This window comes from Sus scrofa, chromosome 4, assembly GCF_054392235.1.
Source record: "Sus scrofa isolate SSC_HxYL_T2T_F1_AM1 chromosome 4, Sscrofa_HxYL_maternal_Yorkshire_Landrace_v2.0, whole genome shotgun sequence".
NCBI classification, from domain to species: domain Eukaryota; kingdom Metazoa; phylum Chordata; class Mammalia; order Artiodactyla; family Suidae; genus Sus; species Sus scrofa.
This window is the reverse complement of record NC_139386.1, coordinates 99,817,863-99,840,413: the sequence shown is the minus strand read 5'-3', so window position 1 is coordinate 99,840,413 and position 22,551 is coordinate 99,817,863. Positions and strand designations below refer to the sequence as shown.

At 52.4% G+C, this 22,551-nt stretch overlaps 2 protein-coding genes across 11 annotated transcripts in view; one reads left to right on the top strand and one right to left on the bottom strand.

Annotated features, from left to right (window-relative positions):
• The window catches only part of TDRD10 (tudor domain containing 10), a 59,468-nt gene extending 41,530 nt beyond the window's left edge, over nucleotides 1-17,938 (top strand). For 5 of the 9 annotated variants that reach the window (XM_085020570.1, XM_085020569.1, XM_085020571.1 and 2 more), the window contains 8 exons: nucleotides 4,828-4,870; nucleotides 5,204-5,294; nucleotides 6,560-6,707; nucleotides 6,932-7,077; nucleotides 7,333-7,487; nucleotides 10,841-10,911; nucleotides 11,080-13,610; nucleotides 17,590-17,938. In XM_085020570.1, coding sequence (XP_084876696.1) covers nucleotides 4,828-4,870; nucleotides 5,204-5,294; nucleotides 6,560-6,707; nucleotides 6,932-7,077; nucleotides 7,333-7,487; nucleotides 10,841-10,911; nucleotides 11,080-11,112 — 687 coding nt within the window. In that variant the 3' untranslated portion in view covers nucleotides 11,113-13,610; nucleotides 17,590-17,938. 9 annotated transcript variants of the gene reach the window in all.
• Nucleotides 13,190-21,547, bottom strand: UBE2Q1 (ubiquitin conjugating enzyme E2 Q1). Of its 2 annotated transcripts, none has more exons than XM_001929469.7 (13): nucleotides 21,120-21,547; nucleotides 18,781-18,885; nucleotides 18,362-18,466; nucleotides 17,676-17,726; nucleotides 15,990-16,130; nucleotides 15,677-15,761; nucleotides 15,373-15,433; nucleotides 15,088-15,178; nucleotides 14,910-14,968; nucleotides 14,780-14,828; nucleotides 14,465-14,560; nucleotides 14,173-14,239; nucleotides 13,190-13,694 (listed from the first exon to the last, which is right to left on the bottom strand). In XM_001929469.7, the coding sequence occupies exons 1-13, from the start codon at nucleotides 21,444-21,446 to the stop codon at nucleotides 13,663-13,665; spliced, it is 1,269 nt and encodes a 422-aa protein (XP_001929504.4). In that variant the 5' UTR covers nucleotides 21,447-21,547; the 3' UTR covers nucleotides 13,190-13,662. The 2 variants fall into 2 exon arrangements, with proteins under 2 accessions (XP_001929504.4, XP_084879037.1); XM_085022911.1 differs by having other exon boundaries at nucleotides 15,680-15,761.
• Between the last annotated feature and the right edge of the window lie 1,004 nt (nucleotides 21,548-22,551).

Genomic DNA, 22,551 nt, shown 5'->3' with positions numbered 1-22,551 from the left:
CCACCCCACCACCTCTTGTGCCCTCTCCTTGCTTTATGCCCCTTCTTTGCCCTTATGGTCACCAACCTTATACCCCTCTGTGTATGTCTTGTCTGCTGCTCCCACCAAGGTGTGAGCTTCATGGTAGCGGTGTCGGGGACATACACATTTTATCAAAATGTATGGAGTGACTCAGTGTGGCTCCCCGAGACCAAGGTCTGTGTCTGTCATCTTGGTCTCTCTGTCACATTGGAGTGCAAGGCATGGTACCGGGTGACAGGCAAGCAGTCGAGGGTTAAAGCTGCACGTATTACATTTCTACCAGGACCTGCCCTTCAGGTGGCTCCAGGTGTGGTTCCCTGTGTGGAGACAGGGGCCTTCGATGTGATGGCCCGGGGTGACTGCAGTGGACCAGGAGCGTGGCAGGGCGTGGTCTCAGGGAGGCCACCACTACTCCGAGCACCTGTGCCCCCCCCAACTGGTTGGAGAGCTTCTCCGTGGTGTGTGGGGCAAGTGGATGGGCTTCCCATCCCTGCCCGGAAAAGCCTTCTGGCCACCTTGGGTGCCCAGGGGAGCTCACCAGCGTAGTTCGGGAGAAGACCACCTCTTAGAGCTCTTGACCAGCTGGTAGAAATGCCCCAAAACAAAGTAAGGAGCTCGTCGACAGCTGTTGACTGATGTGTGTAGAGCTCCTGAGCCTGTAGCAACAAGAGAACTTAATTAAAATTGGCTGGCTTGGCAGCTCCTGAGATGCCGCCTTGATCTCTGCAGCTTCCAGGTGGCCACTTCTGTGTTACTGACACCCTGAAATTTGAGGTTCGTTTTGGGGTGACATGCCTGCCGTGGTGGTTGGATGATGATTGTTTAGATTTTCCTCTGGAGCGGAATTTAATAAAACTACCGAGACAGGCTAGTTGTATTTCTCTCTTAAATCATTAGGGAATCATAATTAGACCCAAAATGGCTTTAAATATTTCTATATTAATGATAATTTTTAGCGTGAAATTACTGCTGGTAATTGGCTCTTGGAATTGGTCTGTGGAGCTGTCTGAGGAGATTCCACATAAAAAGGCACCTTCCGGAAGTTCCCTTGTGGCCCAGGGGGTTAAGGACCTGGCTTCGTCACAGCTGTGGCACAGGTCACAACTTGGTGCAGGTTTGCTCCCTGGCCCAGGACCTTCCATGAGCTGTGGATGTGGCCAGACGAAGCAGCACCTTCTGTACTTGGCTAGGGGACCGTTTTTACGTTGCAACATTGCTTTGTTGTAGATAAATGGCCGGGGTAGCCCGGCTCAGCGTGGAGCTTTGATCTGGGCCTCCTCGGTTGGCCCTGGGAGCTAGGCTTCACGGAGGGCTCTGTTCTGCCCCCTTTGCTGTATGAACCTATTCAGCTACGGCAGTCGTGCCGCGTCTCTCCTGTCCTGCAGACGAGGAGGCCAAGTCACCAGTGGGTTCTGGAACCAGGACTGGAGCCCAGACGGTCTGACTCTAGAACCTGCACTTTTATTTTTTAAAATGAGAAATCCAGTCTTTACGCATGACAAGAGAATTGCCACTGAAGAGTTAGATCTTCTGCCAGATTAGTAAAGATAATTTTTTTTATTAGTGATTTTGATTTTTTCCATTATAGTTGGTTTACAGTGTTCTGTCAGTTTTCTACTGTACAGCAGAGTGACCCAGTCTCGCATGTATATATGTGTGTGTGTGTATATATATATTTATATTACACATACACACACACATTCTTTTTCTCACATTTTCCTCCATCACAAGTTCCCTGTGCTATACAGCAGGAGCTCATTGCTTATCCACTCCAGATGCAACAGTTGGCTCCCAGTCCATCCCACTCCCTCCCCCATGGCAACCATAAGTGTGAAACTCCAAGTCCATGAGTTTCTTTTCTGTGGAAAGGTGTATTTGGGCCGTATATTAGATCCAGATATAAGTGATATCATGTGGTATTTGTCTTTCTCTTTCTGACTTACCCCACTTCGTATGAGAGTCTCTAGTTCCCACCATGTTGCTGCAAATGACATTATTTTGTTCTTGTTTATGGCTGAGGAGCGTTCCATTGTGTATATATACCACATCCTCTTGATCCATTCGTCTGTCAATAGAACCTGCACTTTTAACTTCTCTTACAGCACTTCCAGTCATTAAGCACCTACTGAGGTCACGTGCTGAACAGGTACTGCCCAGCAAAATCCTCTCATCAAATGGGATTTGTGATATCGATGGGAAAACCATGGCTTAGATTAAGAATTTTCCCCAGTTCATTTCTCCTCCCTAGTTTTTCTTCTCTTTTTTTTTTTCTTTGACATCTATTCCCTAAGAACTTTATATGTATTGGGCACTGTTCTTGGCCCTGGCGTTCGCTCAGCAGTGAGGATAATCGTTAAATGATAGATGCAGTTCTCATTCTCGTGATGCTTAAATTCCAGTGGAAAGACACAGTGAACTAGTAGTTAAATGAATATATAAGAAAATGACCTTCCAAAAAAAAAAAGAAAAAGACGCTGCCAGAGCATACGTACTAGACAGAGGATTAAAATAAGGTGATATGTAATTCCCGTGGTGGCGCCGTGGGATCCATGGCCTCTCTGCAGCACCAGAACACAGGTTCCATCCCAGCCCAGCACAGTGGGTTAAAGGATCCAGTGTCTCCACAGCTGTGGTGTGGGTCGCAGCTGTGGCTCAGACCTGATCCCTGGCCTGGGAACTCCATATGCTGTGGGATGGCCCAAAAAGAAAAAAAAATAAATAAGGTCAGGTGATGCAGAGAGAGGGATCCCTTAGATGGTTCTTAGGGAGGCTTCTTTGAGAGGAAGTGACGTTTCAGCTGAGATCTGGATGACAAGTCAGAGCCGACCAGGAGGAGAGCATTCCAGACAGAGGGGCCCCCTACATATGTCTCCGGGTGTGACATGGGGGGAAAGAGGGTGAGGGGGCCGAGGGGAGGTCAGTGGGAAGGAGGGTCAGTCATGGCTTTGTTGAGCTCAAGTGGAGACCCGGGGTTCTCTTTGTAAGCACCATGGGAAAGTGCTGGAAGGTCGGATAATCAGGTGAGTGATGTGATCTGAGTTTTGTTTGTAAGAGCTTATGGTGCAGTGATTGGATCATGGGACCAGTGCGGCAACAGGGAGCTCTTCGGATGCTGTTGCTATGGTGCTGGCAAGAGGTGGTGATAGCTAGTGTCGGGGTGGTGGATGTGGAGAGAGAGGAGGTCATGAGTTCAGGTGTGTCTGGAGAAAGAGATGGCTTGACTTGCTGAGAATTTGATCTAGGGAGCTAGAGAGAGAGGGGAATTTAGCCCAGGCCACTAGGCAGATAATAATGCAGTTTACTAAGACGGAGAAAGATGAGGTGAAGCAGCACCGGAAGGATCTGTTTCAGACATGCTGAGCTTTTATTCTTCTTGGTTGGCCTGCAAGAGGCATCTCCATGTTGGAGCTGAATTCCACAGTCATCAGGGCCGAAGACGTGGGTTGGGAGTCCGTGGTCTGTGGGTGACACCTGAAACCATGGAACTGGAGATGACCTTGGAGAGAAGGGAGGTGGAGGAGAGGACCAAGTCCTGGCATGTGCCAGTGTTTATTGGTTGACCTGGAAAGGGCCAGCAAGTGAAAGAGAAGGAAAACCCGATGTGCGCATGTCAGGGAAGCCAAGAGGAGAGATGTTTCCGAGAAGAGGGGGCACGGCTTCTGCCAGTACAGTCAGAGCAGAGGACACAGAGGATTGGGCAACACGAAGGCCACCGCAGAGCCCAGGCAGGCCTGACTAGAAGGAGCTGGAGATTCGATGTTAGGTGTCCAAGGAGACAGGGCTCTAGACGACACTTTCAGTGAAGGGAGCGGAGAAGAGGAGTTGCCGGTGGGGGTGTGCGGCAGGTTAGGGTCTTTTCAAACATGGATAATCAAGTGTGTTTGCTTCCTGGTGGGAGGTGTCCACGGGGAGGGATAGAGCAGCGGAGGAGAAAGGGCGTGGCCGCAGGGGTGCTGTCCTTGGGCAGGGGGGCAGGTGCCAGCCCCAGAGCCGGAGCCTTCTGAGCAGCCAGGGTGATGGAGGGAGGGCGGAGAGGGTGCTGGGTGGGTTGGAGGGGCGGTCAGAGGATGCGGGACCTCCCATCCCGTTGCTTCCAGTTTCTGATGAAGGGCAGGTTCGGCAGGGACGTGTGGAGGCTTTGAGGAGAGGTGAGGGTGAGGTGTAGTCCATTTGGAGGGAAGGGAGGTTAACTCGCCAGGGGCCTGCGGTGGGCTTGTAGCGTCGTGTCCAGTTGAGAGAGAGGAACATGGTTTGAGCCGCTAGGTAGATGATGGCACAGTTTCCTGAAATTGAGAACAGTGGCTGTGTGTGTGTCCGTGGGCCTCGGGGGAGGCAGGGAAGCAGCAGGCAGGCAGATCTGTGGTGGAACCAGGGCTGGAGGTTTTCCAGGGCAGTGGAGAGAGGCCAGCCCGCCTGGGGTGGGGGCTGCAGGGTTGCAGACTTTCTGTGTCCACCCAGCCCTGCTGCCAGGGTAACCATTTCCACCTCTTTTTCCCCTTCCTCCCCCCAGAAGTGCCCGCGGGAGCAGCCCTGGCTAAGCAGTATGGCGCTTCTGTGACTGTAGGTCCCGATGAGACCCTCTGCCAGTACCTCCCTCCCCATCCCTTCCCGTTTCGAAATGTTTTGTCTTTGGTTGACTCAGGATCCCTGTGAGAAAGGAGAAAGCGGGGGAGCCCCAAAAGTCAGCTGAAGCAAGCCGGGGGCTGTTGATGCTCTGTCTCCAAATCTCCTTGGAAAGATTCAGCATAAGAACCATTGAAATGAATACTGCCATGCCTGAGTGATCCCTTTTCTTTTTCTTCCTAGGTTTTGGAGAAGGCCTCTGGTCAAGGATTTGCCAGAACCACTGGTGAGATGCTGAGCTGCCGTCTGTGCCTAGGATGGGTCTTTGCAGCTCCTGATCGTCTTCTCCCAGCCTCCCTTCCAGCTTTGTCCCACGCCGACCCCTTGGTGTAGGAAGTACCCCTTTTTTATTCCTCTAGGATGCTTTCTTGATTAAAGATAACCAGCAGACCCTCCCCACCCAGCTGAGGATCTGGAAGCTGAGACCTGGGAGGATGTGGCTTCTCCACCCATCTCATCCTGCTGCTGAGGGCAGGGGCCAGGGCTTCTTGGGGAGTGGGGGGTGCAGTCCTTTCCAGACAGCCCTGGTGCCTCCAGGGCTCAATCTCCTGCCTTCTAGCTTGTGCACAGTTCACTCCTAAAGCTTCTGGTGATGCCTGTGTGCCAGAGAAGCCAAGGACAAGCGTCTTTGCGGTTCCCATGGAAATGAGGTGAGCCGAGGTGGGGAGAGGTGCCTGCCAAATGGCGACTGCAAACATTGCTCTGTCTTTGTGGGTGGGGGATAAAGTTCTCAGGAGCTCCTTCCTGTGTCAGACCCAGGCTCTAAGGTAGTGACCCACAGTGACTTAAAAAAAAATCTGTCTCTGGAGTTCCCATTGTGGCTCATCAGGTTAAGAACCTAACTAGTATCCCTTAGGATGTGGGTTCGATCCCTGGCCTCATTCAGTGGGTTAAGGATCCCACGTAGGCCGGCAGCTGCAGCTGCGATTCAACCCCTAGCCTGGAAACTTCTGTATGCTACAGGTGTGGCCCTAAAAAGACCAAGAAAAAAAAAAAAATTTGTCTTGGAGTTCCCATCATGGCGCAGCAGAAACAAATCTGACTAGTAACCGCAAGGTTGTGGGTTTGATCCCTGGCCTTGCTCAGTGGGTTAAGGATCTGGCGTTGCCGTGAGCTGTGGTGTAAGTTGCAGCCTTGGCTCGGATCTGGCATGGCTGTGGCTGTGGTGTAGGCCGGCAGCTATAGCTCCGATTAGACCCCTAGCCTGGGAACTTCCATATTGCCATGGATGCAGCCCTAAAAAAGCCAAAACAAAACAAAACAAAACAAAAACTGTCTCCATTTCTGTACAGTAATGGCCTGTGGACCCCCCCCCCGCCCCCCGCAACTACCCATTCAGGATGCTATGAGATCAGCATGTGCACCACATCTTCTGCTTTAACAGCAGACGCCTTTAACTTTAGGGATGCCGGAGCTCTGTCTGACTTGAAATGCCGTAGGATGGGTGGTTTTTATTTTGTTTTTCTAAAGCAGCAAATTTCCTTGCTAATAACGACGCATGGCTTGGGTGATAAAAGTTACTGGAGTGTCAGGATGAAGTGTGGCTTGTGCTTAAACTCAGGCAGGCGTGATGTGGGTGTGGCCTGCGCCGTGGACAGGCCGCAGATGCATCGCTTGAGGTTCAGGAATCGCTCACAGGCCCGGGGTCAGCCCAGCGAGGGCTTTTGCCCGTGTCTCTCCCTCCACTGAGTTCCTGGTGTCTTTGTTTTCCCGTCTCCTCTCTGGGACCTCCCCAGACTCTCCAACCCCTGAGCCCCCAGCGGGCACTTCCTTTGTGTTCGGATTACTTGGGCATTCGTCCCCACTCGGGGGGGCACCCGGCCCCCAGTCAGGGTGGCTGTCCTGCCTGGCATCCTCCAGGACAGGCTTTGGTGGAATCGCTCCTGTGTTCACCTGCTTCCCGCTCTTCCCGCAGAGGCTCCTTCTTGGTGCTGCTCCTGAGGGAGTGCTTCCGAGACCTGGGCTGGCTGGCCACCATCCACGGCATCGGCGGGGAAGTAGGCTTGCTGGTGACCAGTATCGTCCCTCAGACCCCCTTCTTCTGGGCCATGCATGTCACCGAGGTACGGGCTTGCTGTGGCCCTGTTGGGCCCCCTGGTGACGGGGGGCGCGTCAGAGGTACTCATCCAGAGTGGCCACACTCTTGGTCGCAGTCTCATTCTCGCCCTTCATGCCTTCCATCCCCTTGGGGTAGCTCAGCAGTGCTGATGGGATAGGTGACCTCTGCAGGAACAGACGTGGGACGCGAGGCAGACAGTGAGGCCTGTGGGGCTTGTACCGTCCACAGACTCTGCACCAGAACATGCAGGCGCTGTTCGGTGCCCTGGCCGAGGCGGAGGAGCAGCAGCCCTACCTGCACGACTTGGCCGTGCGGCGCGGGACCCGCTGTCTGGCCGAGTACCACCTGGGCGAGTACGGCCGGGCCTGGAACAGGTGCGTGCCCGGGCAGGGCCGGAGGCGGGGAGGCCCTCGGACAGAGCGCGCCTGCCCTTCCTCGCCTCTCCCTCCTGCGGACTCTTTCTTTGCTGCTGCTTCCTCTCTCAGGATCATGTCTCCTCTGGATCATCTCCTGGTCTGGGGAGAAGACAGAGGAAACCCCACTCCTCTTAGTCCAGCCCCTGAAGCCCTCCCCTCTGTGCTGTGTGTGGCTCCCGGTGCCATGACCTGCTTCTCCTTCCCTCTGGCCAGGTGCTGGGTGCTGGACCGCGTGGACTCCTGGGCTGTGGTCATGTTCATTGATTTTGGCCGGTCGGCCACCATCCCCGTGCAGTCCCTGCGCAGCCTGGACAGTGACGACTTCTGGACCATCCCTCCTCTGACTCAGCCGTTCATGCTGGAGAAAGGTAGGCACCCTTCACCCTCCTCATGAGGACCTGGGGACCAGAGATGCTCTGCCCGCCTCCGGACCCTCAGCAGGATGGCAGCTGAGGCCCTCAGGATATCTGCCCGTCAGCCTCTGTTCTTCTGATCTCCCCCCAGGTTGCCGAATCTGCCCCTTGCAAAGCTGCGTCTTGAGTATTGGTTTGCATACATGGTCTCTGTGAGCAGGAAGATCCCCAAAGGGGCCGCAGGTGCTGCCCAAAGGCAGAGTTCTCTGGGGAGATGGAGAGGAGGGCAGCGTCCCACCCTCACTTCTGCCAGAGCCGCTCAGCTGCCATGTATTTCATGTGCATTGAGTTTTGCTTAAGATTTCTTTAGAGAAGGATTCTTTGTAGAAAAAACTAGAATTTGAAGACCATTGATAGGGGTTTTGAGTGCTGGACTCAGGGTCTTTCCCTGATGTGCTGTTTGTCCCTTAGTTTTTTGTTTTTTGTTTTTTGTTTTTCTCTTTTAAAATTGAAGTCTAGTTGATTTACAGTATTGTGTTGGTTGCAGGTCTACAGCAGAGTGATTCGGATATATATATGTGCTTTTTTTTTTTCCAGATTCTTTTCCATTATAGGTAGTTTTAAAATATTGGATATAGTTCCCTGTACTATACAGTAAATCCTTATTTATCTATTTTATACATAATGGTGTGTATCTGATAATCCCAAACTCCTAGTATATTCCTCCCTTCCCCCTTCTCCTTCGCTAACCATTATGTTGTCTTCTGTGTCTGAGTCTGTTTCTGTTTTGTAAAGAAGTTCATTTGTATTTTCAGATTTCACATATAAGTGATATCATATTTGTCTTCACTTAGTATGGTAATCTTTAGGTCCATCCTTGTTGCTACAAATGGCAGTATTTCGTTTTTTATGGCTGAGTAATATATATGTACCACATCTTTTTTTTTTTTTTTTTTTTTTTTTTTCCCGTTTAATGGCCACACCCGTGACATGTGGAAGTTCCCAGGTTGGGGTCGAATCAGAGCTGCAGTTGAGGCCTACACCACAGCCACAGCAGCGCCACATCTGTGACCCATACCACATGTGTGACTTGCCTATTAAGAGGTCCTGTTTGTGGCAACACTGGATCCTTAACCCACTGAGTGAGGCCAGAGATTGAACCCATATCGTCCTGGACACTGTGTCAGGTTCTTGACTCCTGAGCCACAAAGGAACTTCCCCCATTTTCTTTATCTGTTCATCTCTCGATGGACATTTAGGTGGCTTCCGTGTCTTTGCTGTTGTAAATAGTGCTGCTGTGAACATTGGGGTGCATGTATTTTTTCTTTTTCTTTTATTTGTCTTTTAGGGCCGAACCAGTGGCATATGGAGGTTCCCTGGTTAGGGGTCGAATCGCAGCAGAACCACAGCATTGCAGGATCTGAGCCGTGTCTGCGACCTACACCACAGCTCATGGCAACGCCAGATCCTTAACCCACTGATTGAGGCCAGGGATCGAACCCGCATCCTCATGGATGCTAGTCAAGTTCGTTAACCACTGAGTCATGACTGGAACTCCGCATCTTTTGAATTGGGGTTTTCATCTTTTCCAGAGGTATGTATGCCCAGGAGTGGGATTGCTGGATCCTATGGCAACTCTGGTTTTAGTTCTTTAAGGAACCTCTATATTGTTTTCCAATTTACATTCCCACAATGTAGGAAGGTTCCCTTTTCGCCAGACCCTCTCCAGCATCTATTATTTGTAGACTTGGTGATGATGGCTGGTGTGAGGTGATGTCTCGTTGTAGTTGTGATTTGCATTCCTCTCATGATTAGCAGTGTTGAGCATCTTTTCATGTGCATGTTGATCATATGTGTCTTCTTTGGAGAAATGTCTACTTAGGTCTTCTGCCCATTTTTGACTGGGTGGTTTGTTTTTTGATAATTGAGCTACATTAGCTGTTTGTATGCTTTGGAAATTAACCCCTTGTTGGTCGCATCATTTGCAAATATTTTCTCCCGGTCTATAGGTGGTCTTTCCATTTGTTTATGGATTCCTTTGCTGTGCAAGAGCTTTTATGTTTAATTAGGTCCTGTTTGTTTGTTTTTGCTTTTATTTCTTTTGCCTTGGGAGACTGAACCTAAGATACTGCTATGATTTATGTCAGAAGATGTTTTGCCTATGTTCTCTTGTAGTTTTATGGTGTCATGTCTTATATTTAAGTATTTAAACCATTTTTAGTTTATTTTTGTAGATAGTATGAGGTGTTTGTTGCTCTAGAGCCAGACAGTCTTGAACTAGAGAGGCCCCTTTCTCAAGACTGGGGTTTAGGTGAGACATGAAAGGGTGAAAGACTGCTGTGAGGGGTCAGGAGGAGATGTGGACGTGAAGAAACACACACACGCAAAGTATGATGGAAAACTGCCTCCCAGAAGAGCTGGACCAAGCCTCCCTGTGAGGCTGATGGGCTTTTGCCCAGTGGTCAGGAGGCTCCACCCAGAGGTCATCTTGGGTCATTGCATGAAGAGGGAGGCCCAGCCCAGGGAGTGAAGCCAGCAGACAGGGCTTCTTGGCTCAGAGCTTCCTTCTGGTAGACTGAACCTGACTGCTTGGGGGTTGGAGGGTGGTCCAGAGTAAGGAGCCCCCTGCCCCACGGAGCAGCTCCCAGCCTGTCAGAGTGGCCAGTGTTTACAGCCCAGATACAGGGGTGCTCAGCTTTGAAACAGCCCCTGAAGCCAAGCGACAGGTGTAGTTTTTCTCTCTATGGATGAGGAAAGGCTCAGAAAAGTGAAAGGGATTTCATGTTTCATAGCAAGAAAATGGCATAGCTGGGTGTGGAACCAAGGCCTGACCCTTGCTATGAGCTGCTTTCATACACTCAGTCCCAGAATTTGGGGGTGGGTGGGCAGGAGCTGAGTAAGGGCAGACGTTGTCGTCGTGGAGAAAGGCGAGTGTCACACCAGCGCTCTACCCTGCCTTGTCCCAGCAGGTGGGATGCTCCCTGGTTCTGATGAAGGGGCTTCTCTGTCTTTTAACCGCTATCTCTTCAGGCAAGACTCTGAGAGCAGAGTTGAGTGAAGGCAATTTTCTGTCCCCCGAATTTCCCATTAGGGAATGTCAAACCCCAGATCTCTGTAATTATTTTAACGACAATAATGCTTCCTTTTACATGCTCTTTGCTTTGCTCTCCCCCTCTTCTCCTTCCCCAGCGTTTATTATCTCGTGTTATCCTGGCAGCAGGGAGTGAGCACTAAACTAGCAGAGACTTGTCTGCAGGAGCTGGTCTGCAGCCAGAGCACTTTCCTGGAGCCCCGGCCTCTCACTTCCCTCCTGGGCTCCTCCTGCCTGACCAAGGGCCACTAAGGTTTTGTTGTGCTTTGTTTTGCAGGTGTTTTGAGTTCGTACCAGGTTATTCATCACATCCTCAAAGGGAAAATCACCGGCGCCTTGAACTTGGAGGTAACCGCCCTGTATCTGCTGTTCTCCTCCCTGCCCAGCCCAGGGTCTCAGCGACAGGCCCAGCCCCTGCCTGGAGGCCGCACAGAAGCAATCCGAAGTTGTCCGAGGGTTGGGTGGACCGGCTGGGGGCCATCCTTCCTTCCCTCTCAAATTTTCTTTCTCTTCCAGTCTCACATCCTGAAGTTTGAAGAGTTTAAATAACGTGGCTACAGCTGGCATGTTCCCTCTCCTGCCATCACTCTCAAGGCCTTGGGGAAGACAGAGGCCACATTGGCCTTTCCCAAGCTCACCTCTCAGTTCATCCTGTCTCTGCAGCCCCCCAGCTCAGAGTGAACATATGAACCGAACACGGTTCCATGAGGTCAACAGATGGAGGTAGCCGGTGTATTCTTTCCCGTGTCTCCCCTTTGTGCCCCCAGAGCATGATGTAAGTTGCCCTGACAGATTCTGGAGAATGGAGGGGCCCCGCTGCTTAATTTTCCTGGCATTCCGTTGTAGAATCAGGTAGGGAACATTTAAACATTGAGCTGTCACCTTGGTGAATAAATGTTGGCATGCTTCACATTTGGGGTGAATGATCCCTCTGTGTAGCCACCGGTCCCCAGCCCTGCCCTGTAAAACCCAAGCAGTGGAACTAGGAAGCGGCTGTGTGCCTCCTGCACGTACCCGCGGCGTCTGAGGGCCCTGCACACCGTCTGGGATGTAGATACATGCAGGTCAAAGTTTGTTTTCTCACCTTCTTAGTGGATAGAAGAACATTGGTTCAGGATGTCATGGTCTTGAGTCTTTTTTTTCAATGCTGTGAGACTTTATGAGAAACCTCAGGTAAGTCACAAAAGGGAGCGTTAGGTTTGACCAGAAAGGGGGAGGGTTTTCTTAGAGTTGATGTTGATTCGCGCAGAGGAGTTGGTGCTTCCTTTTACAGCAGGTGAAGTGGACCCTGTTATTTCTTTAAATGATTTGATTGGAGCCAAACTATTTAAATAATTTTATTTGCTTCATCCTTTGGTAGATGAGAAAGATACATTACAAAATACATTGTACAGAGAACAGCTCACAGTACACATCACTGAAAACGCAATCTGCCTTCCAGCCGGGGCTGGTGATTAGTTCAGAAGAAAGCCACAGGGGCCCGATTTCAACTCTGTGAGTTTACCCCGGTCCCCTCTTTTATCTCCACCTCAGCACAGGTGAGCGACGTGTCAGGCGGGTGCGGTAGCGTGGGAGCGGTGAGCTCTCCATCCCCCTGAAGCAGCAGGACATTACGGTCCCTTAAAAGGGGAAAATGACCAGTGTGAAAACGGCTGTGTCAAACCAGGCATCCCAGAGCTCTGGCATCCTACAGGTTCCCAGATGGCTGCTGTCCTGTGTCTGGGCTTAGCCAGCCCTGGCCTCTGGTGTCTGTCACCATCCTGTCTGTAGGCAGAGTCAGTCCTCAGAGGATTTGAGTTTGTCTGCCTCAAAGCAGACTCACCAAGACCCGGAGAGAGCAGCAGCTGGTGCCACACGCGGAAGTCATGCCCGCACCTCTAAACCACAGGAACAGGCTTGGCCCTGGGCACTGCCCATTCAGCTCAGCGGACTCCCTTCCCCAGCGCTTCCCAGGGCCTGAGGCGAGGATGCAGGCAGACAGAGCAGTCTCCTTAAAGCTGACCCTTTCGGGTAGGACCCACCTCAAGGGAGTGCCCTGAAAGAACCCACCATCTCCAAGCCACACAACTCACTTCAGAGCTCTGTCGGCCACTCTCTGACAAGACAGGATGAAGTGAGAGACGGGAGGCAGGAGCAAGGGAGCTACCAGCTGTCACCCTTGAGTGCTAGTTAGAAGCCACTTCCTGGGAAGGAGGGGAACCAGTGACACAGGAGTGGTAGCTACACGGTTTGTTGCCAAGACTAGAGAGACCACATAAGTGCTCGCGACTGCCCCCATCCCCACTCTGTTCATTTAAAAGCGTTTCTCTGAAACCGCCTTTTCAGCCTTTTTCTTCTTAGAAATTCGAAAACATCTGTGACTAGAAGTGAAAAGTAGTCCTAAGAGTTCATTAAGGTCATCACTTCAGCCTCCCACACTGGTTCAGCAAAACAGGCTCTGCCTCCAGGGGGTACAAGTACTGGGCACTCCAGGGCCCCCAGGAGGAGGCTGGGCGCTTTTAGCCCTGTCTCTCTGGCTGAAGGAGCCCCTCATTTATACCAAAGCCACAGTGGACTTGGCACCCCTCAAGTAGTTCAGGGGATGGGGGTGGGGAATTTAAAAAAAAGATGAGTCAAGACCAGCGTCTTCAAATTAACAAACTGTAATTGTTTTCCCAAAGATACATTTTTTTTTCATACACATCCATCATACACTGTAACCAAAAAAAGCAGTGTACATGAAATAAGAGAAAATAAATTAAAAATCCATAGCATAGGTAAGGAGGCTCTAGTCTGGAGCACAGCTGAGTTTCCAGCAATATAAGGAGGCTCGAAAGTTTCTTTTATAAGAATGCCTGCTAGCAAGGGTTCCAGCCAGGTGGTTGGTTGGTCTGTAAGTCAGTCTTGAGTACTTGAAACAGTTCTGTTTTTTTTGTTTGTTTTTTTTTTTTTTTCCTTAGCGTTTAGAATAGCCATCATTGTCCTGCAATAGGCAGAGCTATCACGTCCAGGAAAAATGAGGGAGGGAACCACAGAGGCAGCGTGAGATCCAAATACAGCATTCAAAGGTAATTGGTCCAGTGGTGCCTGGGGAAGGAGGAAGGGGACCGCTCTCCAGGGTTAGCCATCTTCCTTCGGGGGTGTGTACCAGCCTGCAGAGAGACCCAAGAAAACAGTGAGGCAGAGGCTGATGTGCACCTTTGGCTCCAGGTCACTGAAGGTGTCTCCAGGGTCAAAGGTGAAAAGGTCCTAGAACAGCTTCCTGGTGTGGGGAGGACAGGTATGTGGGAAGGCGAGAACCAGCCTACCTGGAGATTTTAAGGACAGGGAGAATGATGCGCCCAACCCGAGAGGACAGCAGCGTGAGATGAGCTTTCCTAAAGGGTGCTGGGGAAGAGGGGCAGCGGCGAGCGCCCATGTGCTATGACTGCCGTGCTTTACTGGAGGAGGAGTGGCAAAGCAAGGGTGGCAGGCATCACCTCTGCCTCACTCACTTCGCAGAACAGGGGCAGGCGCTGTGTTAATGGGCAGGAAAGGCTCAGAAACCAAAAGGGGTTCTTGCTGTTTTGGTGAAAGTGAAAACCTCAGGCTTGCAAAGGTCTAAATCTCAAGTTGTGGCTCCAGCCTCACCGTTTTTTTCGTGGATCTGCACCAAGGACTTGTAGGACTGCTGTGCTCTTGTCAGACTGTATTGAGACTGGGGAGAGGAAGCCACCAAAATCAGGCCATGGCCTTCTTGCTACCCAGAGATGCACGAGTCCCAGCTCCCAGCACTGTGCTCTGCTCAGTCGCTACCCAGACCCTCCCTCAGGCCAAGGCCCTGCTCCTGTTCCCACCATGGGCCTCCCTAGCCCACTGCCCATGCTACCAGCCCAGAGGCTTCCTCGGCCTCCTTGTGGTCCAGCCAGTCCCCGCCCCTTACTTTGTTGGCTCCGAACTGTACTCGTGCTTTTCCCTTCACCAGTGTGGCACTGATCTGCATGATCACTGACTCTATTGAGTAGGCACTGCTCCAGCCCTAGGAAACAGTGGGGGTGAAGCGAAAAGGTCTCAAGAGCTTGTTCTCCAGACAGCAGCTGCACCTACTAAAGGGCCCCTGCTCTTCACTCCCAGAACAGCCATCTGTTTGCCCAGGTCAGTGGGTGCAGGGCCTGCCCGGCAGAATGAAAAGGCCACCTTATGTAGGGGGCTGTGTGGGTAAAGCTCAACCTGGCCCTGCCCAGGCCAGCAGGCTCACCTGCTTGGTGAGAAGTTCCATGCAGATGGCACCTCCACCCAGAACATACCTGCAGAAGAAAGGTTAGTCAGGCATGCCTGGCGAGAGGTCCCCGCCCTTCCTCACCCTCTGCCCTGGCTGGGCCACTCACCCTCCGGAGAGGACTGGAGACACAACCCTGACAAATGGCGGGTCAAAGGGAAAGTTATCCTGAGGGAGAGACAGGCGATGATCAGAGAAGGCAGGCCAGCGTCCTCGGGGGACTCTAAGGTGGAGGAGGCGGCATAGGCTGAGGAGGGGGAGGGAGGTTCTAGAAAAGAAGGCCTTACTTTAAAAGAAAAGTTAAGTAGGATGAAGTCGGCTCCTTCTTTCTCTTTGAGGATCTGGAGATCATTGTGCAAAGCGCTGTCCTGGTCAACTCTAGAAAGCAATGAGTCTGGGCTCAGCTCCCAGTCTGGCGCAGGAGCCTGGTGACCCCAACTCCCCCTCACCAGCAAGCAGCAGAGGACCAAGCCCCTGGCCACACCCACTCCTGAGGACCCCCCCACCCCGCCCCGCCCCAGTGGCTCCACTCACTCCTCGCCCTCCTTTCCAGTCCCGCAGCCCCCACTCACTTGAGGAGTTTGACATTCCAATCATACAGACTGTCATTCACAAGTTCGACTGCATAGTTTCCTGGAAGGAGGGAAGACGGGTGTTATTAGCATGATCCAAGGGGTGAGTGATGCTCGATGCACGTCCTTCTCTCAGGCTGAGAAAAAAAGGTCAAAGGCTCCAGGTTCCCTCCAGATGGATGTACATCCAATCTAAGCCATTGGCCTGGGGTGTTCATAAGCACCCTTACATCCCAAACCTCCTGCCACCATCATGCCCCTCATGAGAAGCTCGTGTTCAGACCCCTCTGTGAGGCAAACTCACCACCTTTGAAACTCTGTGATCGGTATATATCCCTGAGCTCCTTCATCAGCCGGTCAGTAGCCTGCACCGAGCCAGACACCGCACCCTGCGAGGGAGAGAGACGAGAGAACGCCTCATGGTCATGTGCTCGGAAACACTGCACTAGACCTTAGGGGCAGCCTGGCAGCAGGCCCAGGGTTCAGGCAAGGATGAGGCACACACATAACCCACCCAGAAGAGGATCCTGGTCCCCAGACTGATACTTGATGGCCTAACACCTCCCAGCCAGGACCCACCCACCCCTTGGCCCAGCTTCTCCCTAGAGGGCACGTACATTTAAGTAATCTTGCCTCTGGTTCTTTTTAATTTTCTCCAGTATGGCCAAGTTTTCTTTGCCGATGCCATCATCTTCAGATTTCTTGCCCTCGGCTGGCTCCTCTTCTTTCATTTCATAGTGATCTAGGTCTTCTGTGTCCTAGAGGAGGTGTAGGGTGGGAGTAGGATAGAGGAGGAAAGAAACCAACACATGCTGTGGAGAGGGGCCGTCCCCTTCCCTGTCCCACCTGAGCTAGAGCTGTGAGTTAAGGAACAGTAGTCTGCGTGGCAGGCCAGTGAGGACGCCAGCCTACCCACTGCTGGAGAACTCCCAGCCTCATTCCCTCCACAACCCAAAGGATGAGGCCGGTCTCTCCTATTCAGTTCTCAAGCTGCAGAGCTATGTAAGGGCCTAGGAAAAGGAGGAGAGAGACTCGGCCCTCTTGTTTCCCTGACTGAGCCTCCTTCAACCCTCCCTCAAGCTCTCCTTTGGCAGCAAAAACTCTTAATTCCTAGAATGACTTGGGCCTGACACAATGACTCAAAAGCTCATGTTTCATTAGATGCCTTTTGTACCCAGGAGTTCCCAGGATTCCAGGTCCAAAGGAGAAACCTGGATCAGAAATCTCCTGCCTTCCCAAGTGCAGGGCCAGGATCAGGCATGGAGGGGCACCCACTGTCAAGACAGATATGAGGAAGGAGGTCCAAAAAGGCAGATGGTAGAGGTCAAGAACAGGAGCAGCCCTCTGCCCTGCCCTGAGGGAGGAAGCCGTTCACTGCATGGGGTGGGGGGGAACGACACTGCACCCAGGATCCAGCCCCCTCTCTGTCAGCCTGTGGAGACTGTCCAGCCAGAGGATGTCTCCTGGATCCCCAACCCCTTAGTGGATCTTAAGACTCTGACAAAGTTACAGAAATCGCAGAACCTGGGCTCTTAGCTCAGTGCTGAGAAAGTGGCTAGAATGATTTCCTCACTCTGGCAGGACATGATAATACTAACCTAATAATTACATTAATTGCTAATATCTACTGACTAAAATTATATGTCAGGTGCCATACTAGATGCTATATACACATTAGCTCATGTAGTTCTTATAACCACCAGGCCATTATTCCATCATTACCCCCTTTTTACAAATGAGGAAGCTGAGGTTCAGGTGAGGTTAATAATCATATAATAATAATCATATTGAGAGTTATATAACTCTCAATAGGCCCAAGATGTGAATCAAATCCTGTCTGGCTCTGAAGTTCAAATTTTTAACTGTTACATTTCACAAAAGTATATCTTCAGAGAATGTATCAAATAAATTATTTAGCATTGTACGTGCAACGCCTCATTTAATCTTAAAATCAGATGTGATAGATAGTATGATGCATTTTATAAAGAAACTGCAGCTTAGTGAGAGCAGGTAAAATTCCCCAATTGAGATAGCTAGGAGAGACAGGATGCAAGCTCAGGTGTGACTACAAAGTCATTTGAGATTAAGTTCTTGACTATTTAGTGTAAACAGACCTGCGCTGAACTGTCTTCTGTGGTTGGATGTGGGTGCCCTGCCTCTACGACTCTGCTGTCCCTCCACAGCAGTGAATCTGTCTTTATTCCTTTGTTGTCCCAGTTCTAGACTGGAGTTCTGCATATAGCAGGTGCTCAATGCTGTGACTGAAAGAGCTTCCTTCAGTGCCACCTTGGGTGGAAGCTTACCTCAGGCATCTCTTCATCTTCGTCTTCCGAAGACACGTCCTCCTGTGTACACTGCAGTGGGGAGAGGAAAGACAGGGATCAGACCCTGTTGGCTTCCTAGAATGCAGCCTCTGACCTACTCCCCTGAGCCCCTGGGTCTGGAAGCTGTGTGCCTGCCCATAATGCTGCCACGGCCAGAACTGAGTGGAAGCAACAGCCCTGGCAATGGCTTCACTACCAGCCCATTCTTCTACCATAAGCCAGAGAATAAAAGAGTAGCACAATGGCTGTTTCTGTTACCTAACTCACACACCCATTTAATTTCCCCAAGAAGCCCTGCTTTATTCAGTCATTTCTAGACTGATATTTGCATTCTGGGATCTGGACAAGGGGGTCTCAGTCCCCAGTGGCTATCCCCTGCAAATGGTAAAAAAAAAAAAAAAAAAACCCAACGACAAAACCACCCCCTTCCTCTCAATATAAGGACTAATCTTGCCCAGGAGGGTGTTTTGATAGGAGAGGGGAAGCTACCAGTGCCCCATTTAGCTGGATTCCCATTTAGAGAAAGAGGCCAAGAATCATGACATGCGTAGGTGATTGGAGTGGGTAGGAGAAACGAATGCAGGTTCATTTCAACTTGTTACTTATTGAGTGCTGTCTGTGGAGCAACTCTGCATGACAGGGTTCAAAGGCCCTCAGTTGCTCACCTGTTCTGCTGGCAAGGGCTGATCCAGCATCTCCACATCTGGATGCTGAGGGAGGTTATAGAGTTTACACAGGTCGGAGATGATCCTCTTCAGATGCTGCAATAGCTGGGGGTAGGGACCACACGACATCAAATACTCCTTCCTCACCCCAATCTGGGCACGTTCTTATCTCAGAACCCAAATTGGTACCTAGTTCTCTAAAACTCACAAGCCATGGGGCCGTGGGGAGGAGTTTACTGGAGGAGCCCTGGGACTGAGGCAGGGCTCTCCCTGTGGCCTCAGGAAGCAACTCCCCTAAGGTGTCTGCCTCCAAATGTTCAGGCTATACTACACCATCCACTTTCCACATGTATCTTTCACAGGATGTTTTCAGGACATGGGTCCCACACACCCCCACCTCAACACCCTGGACCCCTCACCAGAGTATTCCCTTTCTTTATGTCCACCAGCCTCTCCAAGACAGCAGCCAAGTTAGGGTCATCAGACTCCACCGACCAGATGGGGGGCACAGCAGGGTATGATTCCTGAGGGCAAAAGAGCAGGGAGAACAATCAAGATGGGAGACTCCAGAGGGAAAAGCTAGATTTGGCCTGCTTTACACTCCCCAAGACTTCTAGTCCCTTCGCTCTCCACCAACGCCACCACCCCCCCCACTCGCCCAGCTCAGCAGGTTCCAAAGAAATCCCAGACCAGGAGAAAAAGTCCCTGGGAGGACCCTTTCCAAGAAGCCAGGTCCCCTTCTTTTTTTCTTCAAGAGTAAATGTCAGAAGAAAGCAGCGCAGCAAACTCTCCTAACAGGGAGGGAGGTCTCCTCTCTCCTGTGCTGCCCATACACGCTCCAGACTGGGGGTGCTCCAGACTGGGGGTTCTCCCGCCCCCAACACATGGTCCTCCAACCTTCTGTTTCTGAAACTCCATAATCAGTTGAGGACAGGACCACCTCATCACCATCACACTGACGTGAAAAAAGCAGAAACCACAGATCACTTTCATTTTAGATGGGGAGGGAAGCGTTAAAAACTAGATTAGTTCTCCAGAATCTAAAAGTAAAAGAGGAGCAGGAAGAATCTTCCCACCCCGTTCCCAACAGAACCCCTCAAAGGCCGGTTCTCCCCACCTCTCCCTTGGGAACCTGCCACCCTCTCAGTCCAGGCGTAGGCTGTAGGGCTCCACATGGCAGGCTGGGAGAAAGAAGCCTACGCTGCTAACATTCCCAGCATTCCTGAGCCCCGGTGCCAAATGCAGCCTGACCAGACTCCCCCTCTGCCCAAACCAAGGGGGCCAGTTCAGGCCAAAGTCTCCTATATGGGGGCCACAAGAAGTCCGACTGAGAACCTTCTCAACGAAGCCCTTCCAGGCAGAAAGACAGTGGGTGGCTTCTGGTAACTGGGAGGGCAGATAGAAGGGGGCAAACCTATCCTTAAGGAAGTGGAAGCATAACTCAGGCACAAAATTAACTCCTGAAGTTTCCACACATGCCAAGGAAACCTTATCCACTCCTCCCTGGGCTCTTAGCTCTGCCATGGCTACACTCTTCAATGCTGAAGGAAAACAAATTATCAAAGATGCTCAAGTCTTCAGCTCACTGAGCCACACCTAGTCCTTCAACCTTAATATCTCAGCAGGAAAAAGGAGAGGGACATGAAACACAGTTTGGTGGGGCATCATCCAACCCAAGCGGAGGCTGGCCTCACCACACCTTGACCTGGTTTGATAGAAAAAAGGGATAAGAAACAAGAGCCATGTAAACTGAATTCAGACCCCCAAGCGCCACGCAATTCACAAGTCTGCCTTTCCCCAAGCTGCTCCCAATTGCAGTCTGCCTGCCTGGATTAAAGCACTGTCCCCTGGCTCGCTAACCAGTGCTGCCAGCAGGGCAAACACTATCACACCAGGTGGTATCAACCACTGTAAGTGCTACACCATGCAGTATCAGGCATTCCCAGATTATCAGAGGCCAAACCTCTTCACAGGATGTTTGAGGGTATAGCCTAGGACATGTAAGGTGCCTCCTACTCTAGCGCACCTAGGATGGTATGATGTTCACTAGGAAAAAAGAAGGAACTGTCAGAATAAACGGGATAGCCCCCAAACGTCACCATCATTACCAGGAAAGGCAAGAACCCAAGACAACGAGAGATACCCACAGGGACCAGGAGGGGAGTGGCAACTACCAGCTGGGGCAAGAGGAGAGTTAGAGGTTATACCAGAATAAAAGGGAATCCAAAAAGAGGAGTCGCTGAACTGCAAACTATCACTTAATAAAACTGAAAGAGGGGCTAAATAAGAGATGCCTGGGCAGGGATCCCACAGGTGGCAACGTCCTAAATCAAAGGTGCTACTGAAAAGGGGGCATCACTGAAATCTGCAGAGTTCCAAGGGAGGTCCTTCCAGCTCAAGTCAGTGCAGCAGCCTGGAACCTTCAGGTGATAGTGGGGGGATGAGAGGGGCATTCTTGGGTGGCAAGGTAAAGTTGCTTAGTAGCCAAAATCATGAACCCATGGATGTGGGTGGGTTAGTGGAAAGGGGTAGTTGAGGCGCCATATGTCGGGTGTCCCTCACTATGAAGGGCAGAGATTCTTTCCAGGTGCACGACAGAACCTCAAACGGCACAAACAAGTGTAACCTGGAGAAAAGGAGCCTAGCCCCGAGAGGGGGATTCGGCCTCCCAGGTCTTTGGAGAGCAAAAAGCCGTGTGGGGTAATCCCGAGTCCCAGACAAGAGGTCCCCAGAGACGCGCACGCGAAGGGGTCCTCACCGTGATGTTGCAGTGGATGCGGACAGGATCCCCAGGCACCGACCCCCGTGGGGGGAGATGAGGTCCGGGCGCGGCCCCCGCCCCGGCCCCTCCGGCCCCAGCCAGCAGGAACTCGCAGCTCAGCTCGTCTAGGCAGGCGCTGGCAATGCGGAAGCGCTCGTGGCCGCGGTGGAAGATGGACTCGAGCAGCTTCAGCTCCCGCCTCAGGCAGGGCCCCGGCCCCGGGCCCCCCCCCGGGCCGCCCCCGGCCCCCGGCGCCGCCCCCTGGCCCCCCAGCTGCTGCCCCGGCCCCGGCTGCTGCTGCCCCTGCGGCTGCGGCTGCTGCATCCTCCGCTCCGCTCCGCTCCGGGGCCGGCGGGCCGGGAGCCTCCGGCCTCCGCTCCGGGCTCCGCCGCCGCCGCCGCCGCCGCCGCCGCGGTCCGCACTTCCTGATCCCCCCTTCGCCAAGATGGCGCCGCCGCCACCTCCGGGACAGGGCCCCCCCCCCCCCTCCGCTCCCTGGCCCCCCCCACAGCCGCCGGAAGCCGCGCGCCCCTCCTCCTCCTTCTCGGAGACTCCGCCTCCGTCCCCTCTCACGTGACTTCGCTGTTCTGACCTCCTTCACGTGACACCTCTCTTCTTCCCGCCCCCTTGTTCTCCGCGGCCACCCTCCACATGTGACCCAGGGCTTCAGCTCGCGGCTTGCAGAGCCTCAGTGCGTGTTTACGTACGGCGGGTGTGCGTGCGTGCGTGCGTGCGACGGCCCTCGCCGGCTCTCCCCTCTCACGTGACCCGGCGCCGCGTGCTCCCAGGGGCTACTTGTGCGGGACTCTGTTTCCTGCTCTGGGCCCTTTTACGCCGAGCACCGGTGAACGTGCCGGGCGCTCGGTGGTCGGAAGAAAGACGGAGAGCTGCGGTCGCCTATTTGCTTTGTCCTGCGCACCCACGCTTGTCCTCGGCGCAGGGTGCCCGAGCCTCTGTCCCCTTGGGCACACACTGAATGAGGGACATGGGATTGGAGAATGAGCCGGATTGGCAGGGCCAGGACCCTCTGTGACCTTGGGTTAATTACCTTCCCTCATTTCTCTCATCTGTGCAATGACAGATGAGGATAGTAATGCTTGCTTTGCCTCCCTCCGAGGATTGGAATTGAGATCACGAAGTGATTGCTGGTCGATTATGTACGAAGAGTAGCCAATAAGCTAACCTTTCACGGCTATCAGACTCTCGGGGTCTGGACGACGTTTGGGGTGGGACGGCACGGGCTTCCTCTGCGGTGTCATGGGAGCAGTGCATGACTAGTTTACACCATTAACCCGGCAGTAAGATGGAGGGACGCAAGCCTGGGCGGACCACTTTCCCAGTCTCAAGTCCTAAGCGCTAACACCTTGTCGCAGTGGTCCCGGCATTGCCGGGGATAGGCAGCAGTGCCTCTGGAGCCTCGCTAGGTGGC